The sequence below is a fragment of the Muscardinus avellanarius genome (genome assembly GCF_963383645.1).
Source record: "Muscardinus avellanarius genome assembly, chromosome: 3".
Taxonomy (NCBI): domain Eukaryota; kingdom Metazoa; phylum Chordata; class Mammalia; order Rodentia; family Gliridae; genus Muscardinus; species Muscardinus avellanarius.
This window is the reverse complement of record NC_137788.1, coordinates 43,978,242-43,991,926: the sequence shown is the minus strand read 5'-3', so window position 1 is coordinate 43,991,926 and position 13,685 is coordinate 43,978,242. Positions and strand designations below refer to the sequence as shown.

At 45.8% G+C, this 13,685-nt stretch overlaps 1 protein-coding gene across 1 annotated transcript in view; it reads left to right on the top strand.

Annotated features, from left to right (window-relative positions):
* LOC308260083 (calreticulin-like) overlaps nt 1–13,685 on the top strand; it is a gene marked incomplete at both ends in the record, with an annotated part of 55,071 nt that overhangs the window by 29,419 nt on the left and 11,967 nt on the right. The window contains 5 exons of the mRNA XM_080691414.1: nt 14–217; nt 2,657–2,751; nt 5,810–6,019; nt 12,101–12,214; nt 12,983–13,126. Of these exons, the coding sequence (XP_080547540.1) occupies nt 14–217; nt 2,657–2,751; nt 5,810–6,019; nt 12,101–12,214; nt 12,983–13,126 (767 nt within the window). The remainder of the gene's footprint in view (nt 1–13; nt 218–2,656; nt 2,752–5,809; nt 6,020–12,100; nt 12,215–12,982; nt 13,127–13,685) is intronic.

Genomic DNA, 13,685 nt, shown 5'->3' with positions numbered 1-13,685 from the left:
TCTCTGTTTTTAGGTCTCCAGACCACTGAGGATGCCAAGTTTTATGCCCTTTCAACAAGGTTTGAGCCATTCAGCAATGAGAACGAGACCTTGGTGGTTCAGTTTTCAGTAAAACACGAGCAAGGCATTGATTGCGGTGGTGGGTATGTGAAACTGTTTCCTGCCACCCTGAACCAGAAGGATATGCATTCCGAATCTGAATATTACATCATGTTTGGTAAGCTCTATGATAGCAGTTCCTGTGAGACCTATGAAGTCCTGATTAGAGCCACTGGAATTGCTGAAAAGGTTTAGATTGATTTGGGACAGAAATTTTCAAATATGAGAGCTCCACACCTGCTATGCAGCATGACTCTTGGAAGACCTGAAAAAAAGTAACTCTAAACCTAAATGTTAATATAACTCAACCAAAGAAGTGGGGAGGCATGTGGTACTAACAAGTCTACAGTACAGAGAGGCATTTCTCAGCTCCTAGGGAGAGGGAAGGGAGTCATGAACTGGGAGAACGCTCCCAGACGCACCCGCTGCAGTAAGGAACTGCTCTCCGCCTCAGGGAGCATCACGGGAGGTCTGGGATGGACCTCATCAAGCTGTGCTGTGCCCAGAGTGTGGCATCTGTCACCTAAATATATAACTGGGCCTCCTGGGGGTGGTCCAGCTCTTACTTAGCTCCATCCAAACTTGAGTCCAGTTTCAAGGTTGCTAATATTAAAAAAAAAAATTAAACACCACCAAAGGATACAACTCCCACAGTGCAGTTGAAAAAAATGAATTGAGCCAGGCGTGGTGGCGCGCTTGTAATCCCCGCGCTTGGGAGGCGGAGACAGGAGGATCGCGCAGGTTCAAAGTCAGCCGCACGCGCTGGCTTAGGAGACCCTGTTTCCAAATAAAAATATAAAATAGGTCTGGGAGTGTAGCCCGGAGGTTCAAGTGCTTCCAGGAACCCCAGTACCACCAACAACAAAAAAAAATGAATTGTACTGATACTTGTGCACCAAGTCAGAGGAGAGGTTATGGTGATGCTGCACACCACACAGCCACATCTCCTTAAAAATCTCACTGGGCGTGGTGGTGCACGCTTATCATCCCAGCATTAGGGAGGCTGAGATCGGAGGATCGCGGTTCACAGGCAGCCTCAGCTACTTAGTGAGGCCCTCTGCAACTTGGTGAGACCCTGTTTCAAAATAAAGAATAAAAAACAGGGCAGGGGGTATAGCTTGGAGGTCAAATGCCCCTGGGTTCCATCCCCAGACCTACAAAACACTTTCTTTTCCCAGGACACATCAGATCTATCTATCATCTATCTATCTCCATCTCTCTTTCAAGCCCTTGTCCAAATCCTCCTCTTCAGCCTCTTTGCCTTCCTTTTTTTTTTTTTTTTCTTTTTTGGTACTTGGGGTTGAACCCATGGATAGTCTATGTCCAAGCTATACCCTCCAGAACTTTTTGTTTTGTTTTGTTTTGTTTTGCAGTACTGGGGATGGAACTCAGGGACATTCTACCTCCAAGCTACACCCCCAGCCCTTTTTGTTTCTTATGTTGAAACAGGGGCTTCCCGTGCTCAGCTAAATACTTGTGTGTGTGTGTGTGTGTGTGTGTGTGTGTGTGTGTGTGTGTGTGTTACTGGGGATGGAACCCAAGGGCATTCTACCTTTAAGCTACACCCCAAGCCCTATTTTTATTCTTTATATTGAAACAGGATCTCACTGAGTTGCAGAGGGCCTCACAGTTTGAGACTATCTTCGAACCAAGAATCTCCTGTCTCAGCCTCCCAAATACTGGGATTACGAGTGTGTGCCACTATGCCTGGCTTCATTCTGCCTTTTTTTTTTTTTTTTTTTTTTTTTGCGGGCCTGGGAATGGAACCCAGGGGCATTCAACCTCCGAGCTACACCCCCTGCCCTATTTTTTATTCTTTATTTTGAAACCGGGTCTCCCTGAGTTACAAAGGGCCTCACTAAATAGCTGAGACTGTCCGCGAACCGCGATCTTCCTGTCTCAGCCTCCCAAGCACGGGGATTACAAGCGTGCGCCACCACGCCTGGTCCTGGCCCTTATTTTTTATCTATTGAATTCTACTTGTGAGAATTAAATGACATGGTCTAAGATGCCTGGCATGGGGCGGACTTCCACTGGGTTTGGTCAATGGGAGCCCGGGCAGGAGTTCAGAGGGAGAGAAAAGAGTTGTAGCCCTCAGCTGAATGTCCCCTTCTCTCCTGGCTGCCTCCTCCACAGGACTGTTTCTTTTAGGATCTAGCAACTCCACCTCACTCCTCAGGGACTGGGCGCAACTAACCCCATAGTTGTTAGCCCTGAGAGTGGAACTACCTTTATTTATTTATTTTGGTGGGTGGTACTGGGGATTGAACCCAGAGGTATTCTATCTCTAAACCACACCCCTAGCACTATTTTATTTTTCATTTTGAAACAGGGTCTCACTAAGTTACTGTGTGATGGCCTCAACCCTGCACTCCTCCGGTCTCAACCTCCCAAGAACTGGTATTATAGGCATGCACTGCCACACCCGGCTACATCATCTGTTTCTTTTTGGAAACACTGATTAATGCACAGGCTGGATCTGCTTTGGATCTTGGCCACCGACCAGGCAAACTGCCTGAAATTGATGTGTAGTCATGCTTTGGGGTTTAATTTCCAGGCCCTGACATCTGTGGATTTGGCAACAACAAAGTACAGGTCATCCTTCATTACCAAGGGAAATACCATGAGAACAACAAGACCATCAAGTGCAGGGTGAGTGTGTGGGCTGGTCCTCAGCCTAGGGGGAAGGACCAGCATTTTCTATATGTTATCTTATTTAATCCTTAAAAATGTTCTATAAATTAAACATTATCATTTTCATCTTGCAGATTAGGAAGTAGACCTAAAGAAAAGCTATGCATTGCAGGAGTCCACAGAGGAATCCAAAAGTCTAGGAAGTCGCCCAAGTTCCCCACTGTTGGGCATGGTCTGGAGCCCAAATATCCTCATGCTGGGGAGGGAGGGAGTGCTGGGCTGAAAAATGGGGGCTCAGCTTATGTTAGTAACATCAAGTTAGAGACACCTAGGTTGGCTAGAGGAGAGGAGGCTGCTTCCATCAGCAAGCCATTCAGCAGGCATTCACTGAATGCTGACTCTGCTGGGCCTCAGGCTGGGGACAGGGTGAGGCAGACATGCCCTGCCCTGGTGGACACTGCAGCCCAGTGAAGGGAAGAGTCAAGTAAAGGAAAGTGACTCTCTAGTATGACCAGGGTCTGTGGGAACGTAGAGAGGACCCCACCCAGGCTGGAGGCTTAGGCCTCCCTGGAGAAGGTTTCCCCTAGGCTGATTTTTGTGTGTGTGTGTGTGTGTGTGTGTCTAGGGGTGGAACCCAGGGGCATTTGACCTCCAGACTACACTCCATGCCCTATTTTTTATTCTTTATTTTGAAACAGGTTCTCACTAAGTTGCAGAGGGCCTCACTAAGTAGTAGCTGAGGCTGTCTGTTCCAGTCTCAGCCTCCGGAATGCTGGGATTACAAGCATTTGCCACCACACCTGGCTTGCTTTAGGCTGAATTTTAAAAGATAAGCATGACCTGGCATGGTGGGACACACCTGTAATCCCAGGACTTGGGTGGCTGAGATAGGAGGAGTACAGATTCAAAGACAGCTTCGGCAACTTAGGGAGGCTCTCGGCAACCTAGCAAAAAAGACCCTGTTTTCAAATTAAAAATACAGAAAGGGCTAGCTGAGAGTGGCGGCACACGATTATAATCCCAGTACTTGGGAGACTGAGATAGTAGGATCTCAGGTTGGAGGCCAGCCTCAGCAACTTGTGAGGCCCTCTGAAACTCAGTGAGACCCTGTTTCAAAATAAAGAATAAAATAAGGCTGGGGGTATGGCTCAGAGGTAGAATCTTCTTTGGTCCCATCCCCAGTACCACAAAAATAAATAAATAAATAAATAAATAAATAAATAAATAAATAAATAAATCTAAAAATGTAGCTCAGGGGTAGAATGCCCCTGGGCTCAATCTCTAGTACACACACACACACACACACACACACACACACACACATGCACACATGCGCACACACAGAGTGTGACACATTTAGAGAGAACTGAATTCTTGGAAGAGATAATCACATAGAAATGTCAAGGAAAGTCTGGGCGTGGTGGCGCATGCTTGTAATCCCAGTACTTGGGAGGCTGAGACAGGAGGATGATGGGTTCGTGGCCAGCCTCAGCTACTTAGTGAGGCCCTCCGAAACTTGGTGAGAACTTGTTTCAAAATGAAGAATAAAAAATAGGCCTGGGGGTGTAGCTCAGAGGTAGAATGCCCCTGGGTTCCATTCCCAGGACTGAGAAAGAAAAGAAAGAAAAGAAAAAAAAAAAAGAAAAGAAAGGAAGAAGAAATGTTGAGGAGAGCCAGGCATTGTGGCTCATGCCTGTAACCCTAATACTTGGGAAGCTGAGACAGGAGGATCACAGGTTTGAAGACAGCCTCAGCACAGTGAGAGTCTCAACAACCTAGGGAGACCCTGTTTCAAAACAAAAAGTAAAAAGGGCCAGGGGATGCCTGGTGTGGTGGCACATGCTTATAATCTCAGCATTTGGGCGACTGAGACAGGAGGATCATGGGTCAGCCTCAGCTACTTAGTAAGGCCCTTTACAACACACTGAGACCCTGTTTCAGAATAAAGAATAAAAAAATAAGGCTGGGGTGTAGCTGGGAGGTAGAATGCCCCTGGGTTCCACCCCCAGTGACTGCAAAAAAAAAAAAAAAAAAAGAACTATAAGGGCTGGGGGTATATGTCAGAAGTTGAATGACCCAGTTCAATCCCCAGCACAGAAAAGAAAAGAAAAGGAAAGGAAAGTCAAAGAGACTTGAGAAAGAGTGGCTGGAAGAGGTATGGCACCACTGGACCACAGGGGATAGAGGGGGGAAGTAAGTATAGAGAAGCCCATAGGGCCCAGGTCGTGTTCAGGCGGAGTCTCCCAGAGCAGGTGCTTTCTGAGGTCCTTTCCAGGCTGGCTTTATGCTGAAGGCTGCAGACAGCAGATGAATCATGTATTACTCCTGTTATTGAGAAACTCACAATCTAATGGGACAGAGAGAAAAACAGACAAGACCAGAGAGTGAGTAGCAGAACAGTGGTGGAGGGAGAGATGGAAGTTAAGGGAGAGAGAGCAGTGTGTATTAGGAAATACAGAGACAAAAGGGACACAGTTCTGGGGATGTATCTCTGAGGCAGATTGCCCTGGGTTTGATCCCAAAATAATGATGATGATGATGATGATGATGATGATGATGATGATGATGATAATTACATAGTTTGATAGAACAGAACAGGCTTTATTTGGAGTAAAGCCTGGAAGGTGTACATGACCAGGGAAAGAGCCCACAGAAGTCATAAAAGCCCCTTCCTTACAGAATAAGGGCTTTTGGGGGGCATTAGGAGGGAGGGTGAGCAAAGCAGCCATGTATTTCTGAGTGGGGCTTAACAGCAGGCCAGGGCAGGTAAATTTATGGGACTGGGGGAAAGGGGGTAGTTAGAGGCATCTCTCTCCCCCCCTTTCCAGAAGTCCTTTCTTCTCAACTTCCTCCAGCCAGGTCTCACAGTCAGACCTCACAGTGGCCACAGTGTGCACTAGGAGAATGAGACCCAGGTCCCTAAATGACTAACCAGAAAAGGGAAGGAGGCATGTGGTGAAGTGTGTTTGTGAATACATGGGAAATGAATCCAGAGAACTGCGACTATGATGCATCTACTGCTTGAGATCGAAGATGCTCAGCATGGAATTGAAATGTGCCCCCATTCCCTTCATAGATCAATAAGGACACTCACCTGTACACTCTGATCATTCGCCCCAATGCTACTTATGAGGTCAAAATTGACAACAAGCGGGTGGCAGCCGGGGAACTGGAGGATGACTGGGACTTCTTGCCTCCCAAGAAAATAAAAGACCCCTATGCCCGGAAACCCAGGAAATGGGACGAACGGCTGCAAATAGAAGATCCTGAGGACAAGAAACCTGAGGTCAAAGGGTGTTTGGCTGGGGCGGGGGCGGGATCGCAGCTGTGGGGATAAGAGGAGGAGGCTGGGAGTGATGGAGCAGAGACTGGCGGGGGGGGGGGGGGGCTCAATTCCTCCAGGAGGCATCCAGCTAAATATCGATATGCAGAGAGATGTGGAAGGAAGCGGGCAGCAACTCACATTTGCTGGGTCCTTCTGGCAACCTCTGTGAGCTGTGTTCTGATCCTCCCTTTCTTTCCCTCTTGGTACTGGGGATTGAACCCAGAGGCATTCTACCTCTAAGCTGCACGCCAGCTTCCTTCCTTCCTTCCTTCCTTCCTTCCTTCCTTCCTTCCTTCCTTCCTCTCTCTTTTCTTTCTTGTAATGGAGATTGAACCCAGGGTCATTCCACCTTTCCACCTTCAAGCTAAACCCCCAACCCTATTCTTTTTTTTTTTTTTTTTTTTTTGAAACAGGGTCTAAGTTGTAGAGGGCTTCACTAAGTACTAAAGCTAACTGAACTTACAGTCCTCCAGGCTTAGTCTCCCAAGTACTGGGATCACAAGCATGTAATTACCACTACACCCAGCTGCCCTTTTTGTTTTGAAACAGGGTCTTGCTGAGTTGCTGAGGCTCTGGCCCTGAACCTATGATCCTCCTGTATCAGCCTCCCAAGTACTAGGCTTATAGGTGTGTGCCACTATGCCCAACTACAGTCTTTCTTTTATGGATGAAGAAACTTAAATGTTAGAAAACAAACTGACTTGAAGCTAGGCATAGTGGTGCACTCTTGTAATCCCAGTACTTGAGGGGGCTGAGACAGAAGGAGCACAGGTTTGCAGCCAGCCTCAGCTTCTTAGTGAGGCCCTCCACAACTTAGTGAGACCCTGTTTCAAAATAAAGAATAAAAAATGGGGCTGAGGGTACAGCTTGGAGGTAGAATGCCCCTGGGTTCCATTCCCCAATACTACACACACACACACACACACACACACACACACACACACACACACAAGGCAGAGGTGTAGCTTGGATGTAGAATACCTTTGAGTTCAATCCCGTTTGGCTGAGAAAAAAAGAAAGAAAAAAAGAAAAGAAAGAAAGGAAGGAAGAGAGGAAGAAAGAAAGAAATGAAGTGATATTTCCAAGCATACACAAGAACCAAGATTTGAACCTCTATCCCCTTGACTCCACCATTATTGATACAGGCAGCATGTTGGTGTGTGTTCATTGATTCATTCTGGTTCTGGAAAGCTATGCTGGAGGCAGCTATGAACAAGATAATCTTTGCCCTCCAAGGACTCAGTCTATGGAGGAGGCAGGAAAAAAAAAAAACACAAAGATCACACTGTGTGGTCGGTGCTGAGAGCTGGGGAAGCCAAAGCCTGTGAGAGCTAACCTAGGGGCTGGAAAAATAGGCTCTGGGATTGGACAGATGTGGGTTTCTTTAAAAAAAAAAAAACACTTTTATTGGTGCATTGTAGTCTCACATCATAATATAGTTCAGAGTGATAGGGACACACACACACACAGTACTTGGTGAGCTCGTCCCCCCTCCCCTGGCCCAGATATGTATTTGAATATGAGCTTCGATTGTTTACTGTGAGGCCTCAATTTACTAACAGACCCTGGGCAGAGAACTTAACTTCTGTGAAAGCCAATGTCACGCACAGGGATTAGCATAATACCTATGTGTAATGGCGGTATTGTGAAAATTAAATGAGCTAATATAAAATTATAAAATACATATTACAGTGTTTGGCATATGGTAAATCCTTAGTATATGGTATTTATATTGTTTATAATGTACTGAATTTCAGACAACACATTTCTTAGAGTAAAGAGAGTGGAGGGAAGACACTGTAGACCTGGGAACAGTGGCTAGGTGGAAAATCACAGGGTTTGCAGAGAATTGAAAGCAGCAGTTCAGTATTTGGGGAGACAGTTCAAGATGGGCATGGTAGGAGGAGAGGCTGAAACGTTCTGTTGGAGCCAGACCACGGAGGACGTCATCTGTCATATTACAATCCCACAGAACAGGGAGAGAAGGCAGAACAGACCCAGAGGAGACACTTAGGGTCAGCTGAGCACATCAGGAGGCCCAGCAGCTGGGACCTATCCCTAAAAGAGAGGCCTTCAGAGTGGCAGGCAGTGGCCCAGTCTTATGTAGAAAGATTCTGCAAAAGGCTCCCATCCCAGGGATAGGGAGGCATATATGATCAGGCAAAGCATTTGGGCCTTCAGCACCGTGGTGAAATAAGGGTCTGAGTTCTTGCCAGGCCCAGCAGGCAGGCTCAGGCCAACAAGACTAATCACATACCCTCTCTCCTGTTGAGGATTATGTGCCTGATGCAGTCAGGCTTGGCTCAAGGCCTGGGGCAGAGCCCAGAGGCTGCAGGCCCCTGCAGAGTAGCCCAGAAGGAGGTAGCAACTGAAGCTGGGTAGAGCTAAGCTTCCTGAGTCCAGTTAGCATTCCATCCCACAGGCTATGGACTTGCTAGATCCCCACCTAGCTCATCTGTTTCAGGAATTGCAATAATTCTCAAAACCTTTACGTTGGCTATTAAATTTTGGTGGGGGACTTCTGGGAAGATGGCGACCGAGAAAAGCGGGGCTTAAGAGCCCCGCTAACAACTAATCTCCATTACCACAACATCAGCGCCTTTCATAGCCAGAAAACACCATCACCAGAGAAACAAAAAAATCACCAGGCTCCAGAGAGAAAGCGGACTGAGAACAGAGCTCAGAGCCAGAGAAGATACACCGGCCTCACGCCCGAGGCCATGGCAGCAGCGCCATACTGCCGGCGGCAGCGGCGACTTCACCAGACGGCTACAGCAGGCCGAGGTGAGCCGCTGCAAACAGCCAGGTGGGATTTCTCGCCGCAGGTAAAATCTAAAGCTCCCAGTGGCTGAGCTCAGCACACGCTGCAGGGATTCAGAGTGGAAATCAAAACCAAGAAGAAATACGCCAGCCTCATGGCCGAGGGCATGGCAGCGGCACCATATTGCCACCGGCGGCAGCAGCAGAGAATTCACCGAATCCAGTACAGCTACATCTGCGTACTCAAGAACAGTGAGTCAAATTGCGGGCCACAGAGGAGAAATCCCAGTACTGTACTCCCTGGGACTTGACCCAGTGGGGGAGGGGCAGTGGCAGAGATATCACACCATAGGAGAACGTGCAACCTGGCACCCCCCACAGTCTAAAGCAGCTTCTATCGACTCTCTGGGTCGGAGACTCTGTGATACAACCCAGTAAAGGAGTAGTGGGGTCTGAGATACTACAGACTCGAGATCCAGAACACCTTAAATGAAGTCATAGTGACCCAAGGGAAGAACCCAGAGAAGGCACAAACTTCCTAAATCATGGGAAAGAGGAATAATACTGGAGCAATGAATGCCCACAACCCCACAACATCAGAACCCGATAAAACAGAAAATCAGAGATTTCTAGAAGATCAAATCAGGAAAATAACTGTAGAAATAATAGAGGTGCTTAGAAAAGAACTCAGAGAGAGCCAAAAAGAGTTAAAGGATGCAATTAATGAAGTAAAGCCCTCAATTCAAAGCACAAACAACCGATTAGACCACATGGAGAACAGAATCTCGCTCTTAGAAGATGATCATTCCAAAAATGAACGCATAGTTTCTAATCAAGAAAAAAAAATATCCGACAGCAGGAATCTGACATTGAAGAAATAGGGGCCCATTTTAAGAGAGCTAACCTAAGAATAATTGGAATAGAGGAGGGAAAAGAAAGTGAAACCAAAGGGATCAACAATCTCTTCAAGGAAGTAATAGCAGAAAATTTTCCAAACATAGAGCAAGAGGTTGATACACAGGTCCAGGAAACTTATAGAACTCCCTTTAGACAGGATCGAAGAAGAGGATCCCCATGCCACATAATTGTCAAAATGACCAATGTGGAAGCCAAGCAGAGAATCTTAAAGGCAACAAAAACAAAGGGCCAAGTGACATTCAGAGGCAAACCAATTAGAATCACTCCAGACTTCCCAAACCAAGTCATGAGAGCCAGAAGGGCTTGGAGTAACATATTCCAAACTCTGAAAGAAAACAACTTCCAGCCAAAAATTTCCTACCCAGCAAAACTTTCTATCAAATTAGATGGAGAAATAAGAAGCTTCCATGACAAACAGAAACTGAAGGAATTTATGTCTTCAAAACCAGCACTAGAGAAAATACTCAAAGAGATTAACTACAAAGAAGAAATAGGTAACACACACCAGAACCAGAGAAACAAGATTTTCCATCCAACAGACAACTAAGATTGGTTATCTGTGGAGATTCATTACTTATGTTAGTCTTTTACCTATCTCTAAATGGTATTGTTTGCCTTTATTGTTGTTAATTTTTAGGATTTCTAGTTGGAATATTAATATACCTTCAGATATAGCATTTGGAAATATTTTATCCCATTCTATTAGTAACTGTTAACTCTGTTTACATTGTCTTTGGATATACAATATTTTTTTTATTTTTTAGGGAGTTTGTATACTCTTCTGTTGCCTGTGCCATTGAAATCATATCCAAGAAATCACTGCCAATTTCAATGTTGTGAGGTTTAATGACCCAGATTTTCTCCTAAAAGTTTATAGTCTTAAGATTTATATTTAGGTCTTTTATCTATTTTGAGTTAATATTTGTATATGGGATTAGGTAAGGGTCCAATTTTATTCTTTTCCATGTAATTATTATTTTTAACAATATTTAGTTAAAAGAATATTATTTCCACCACCAAATGTTCGTGGAAACCTTGTCAAAAATAACTTGACAATATAGGGAAGTATTTAGCTCTAGGCTTTTATTTAACTCCAATGGTTTATATATCTGCCTTTATAATAGTACTACACTGTTTCAATTATTGTAGCTTTATATGGTTTGAAATCAGAAGATATATATCTTCTAGCTTTGTTCTTTTTCAAGATCGTTTTGGGTATCTAGAGTCCATTTTCCATATTAGGATAGATTTTTTCCCCTGAAATAATAAATATATAAATATATGATAGTTTCACCTAAAAAAATAGAAAAAAATATTCTCTGGTAAGAAAGAAAGTAAAAAGAAATATTGAAATGTTATCTTTAAGTCATCAAAAGCTTGGTATCAGACAAATGAAACTGTTATGTGAGATTATCATTTTTAATTTTGGATAAATTGCTATAATACTAGATGTCAACCACTAAGCCAAGCATGGGAGGGAGGGATGGGGAGAGAATGGGGTGGGGATCGGGTGGGGGCTGACTGGGCGATGTGTGCATGTATTTCTACAAAAGTTTGTATCCCACTATGATGTTTGAATACAGTGCACCAATAAAAAAAAATCAAAAAAATAAATAAATAAATTTTGGTGGGAGCCAGGTAAGGTAGTACATTCCTATAATCCCAGTACTTGGGAGGCTGAGACAGGAGGACTACAGGTTCAAGGTCAGCCTCAGCAACTTAGTGAGACCTTCCACAACTTAGCCAGACCTTGTTTCAAAACATAAAAAGAAAAAAAGGAAAAAAGCCAGGCATGGGGGCACATGCTTGTAATCCCAGCATTTGGGAGGCAGAGACCAGAGGATCATGGTTCAGGACAGCCTTAGCTACTTAGCTAAGCCCTTCACAACTCAGTGAGACCCTGTTTCAAAATAAAGAGTTAAAAATGGAGCTGGGGGTGTAGCTCAGAGATAGAATGTCCCTGGGTTCCATCTCCAGTATCACAAAAAAAGGGGAGCCTGGGGTGTCACTCAGAAGTAGAATGTTCAATCCCCAGTACAAAACAAAACAAAAAAATTGGAAACAAACCATGTCTGAACCCTAACAGAACACATGGCCGGGGGAAAGGAGAGGTCAGAGAAAAGGGACGTTCCACCTTATTTGAGCTCGCAGTCCTCAAGGTCAGAGTGACAGTGAACCTAGACGTAGAACTAGACTTGCTTAAAGGCCTTTTCTCTACTGTACTGGGATTTTTTTGCAGAGTCCAGAGCTGGGCACCCACGCAGGCAAGTAGGAAGGAAGGGGGGCAGTTCCCTCTGACTGCACTTGGGACCCCACTTTCATCCCAGACCACACATCTGTCTTCATGAAGGAATTTTATTGTAGGACTGGGAGGACTTTGAGTACATTCCAGACCCTGAGGCCAAGAAGCCAGACGACTGGAATGAGGCGATGGATGGAGAATGGGAAGGGCCACTGATACCCAACCTGAAGTATAAGGTGAGGAGTCACTGTCTTTCCAAAGGGCGTGAGAAGTAAGACATCATCTACAAATAAAAAATCCTGAGATGGGGTCGGAATTTTTCCCAACCCCCACCCCCAAATAGCACTGTGCCCTAGCCGAGCCTGCTCCTAGGTTGTGCCTAACTGGGAGAGGGTGGGCTGGTAAAATCAAGGATGAGAGAAGTTCAGGCAGTCCTGGGCAAGAAGCTCCTCCGGAGTGGTGGAAGCAGCCAAAGGAATGTGTTCCAAACAGGAAAGGGGCCTGGGGTCAGGGACTGGACTTCCTAGAAGTGGGTCCAAAGGGGAAAGGGCAGGACCTGAATGAGCCCGAGGCGATAGGGGCTGGGGGTGCATCTTTTGAAGAGCTAACTCCTGACCTCCTGTCGGAAGCAAGAACTAACGGAATCAGCTGACAAATGGTCCAGCAGCTAAGCTGACTGAGGCTTTGTGTTTGGCCACTGTTTCCTGTGCCGCCGCTCAGCAGGGAAAGAACAGCCCAGAGTGCCAGGACACGGAGAAGCTGCATTTCCTTAGCTTCATGCAGAGATGGGGCAGGCTCAGAATGGGTTCCTGCAGGGTCACTGAGCTCCCTCTGGGTAGAAAGGGGAACTTGGAAGAGTCTTGTGCATTAACTCAAAGAAAGGGGCAGGAACTCCAGGAATCCTGCTCTGAATCCGTATGCCTAATACTCAACTATTGGCCTTTGGTGACAGTGATCAGAAAAATGGAATTAATGCCATGTTTACTCTTTGATTCTTTGCTTAGGGACAATGGAAGCCTCGGGTCATCGACAACCCCAATTACCAGGGGGAGTGGATTCATCCAGAAATAGACAACCCTAAATATAAGCCAGACCCCACCATTGGCCGCTATTTTAACATCAGTGTTCTCGGCCTGGACCTTTGGCAGGTAAAGTTCTCTGGGCTTACAACCACTGATCAACAGTCTTCACACAGTAGAAAGAGCCCCAGGCTGAAGATCACAGACTTGAATACATCTTGGTTCTTCCAGGCTTCAAAATATTCATCTTTAAAATGGGAGTGATTGCCAGGCGTGGTGGCGCACGCTTATAATCCCCGCGCTTGGGAGGCAGAGACAGGAGGACCGCGCAGGTTCGAAGCCAGCCGCGCGCGCTGGCTTAGGAGACCCTGTTTCCAAATAAAAATGTAAAAATAGGTCTGGGAGTGTAGCCCGGAGGTAGAAGGGCTTCCAGGAACCCCAGTACCATCAAAAAATAAAAAAATAAATAAAATGGGAGTGATTAACCAGGCATGGTGATGTACACTTATAATCCAGCACTGGGAAGCTGAGTCAGGAGGAAACAGGTTTGAGGGCAGCCTCAGCAAGTGGTGAGACTCTCAGCCACCTAGCAAGACCCTGTTTCAAAATAAATAATAGCTGGGCTGGGTGAGGTGGTTCACACTTGCAATCCCAGCTTTCGGGACAGTTCACGGACAGCCTCAGCTGC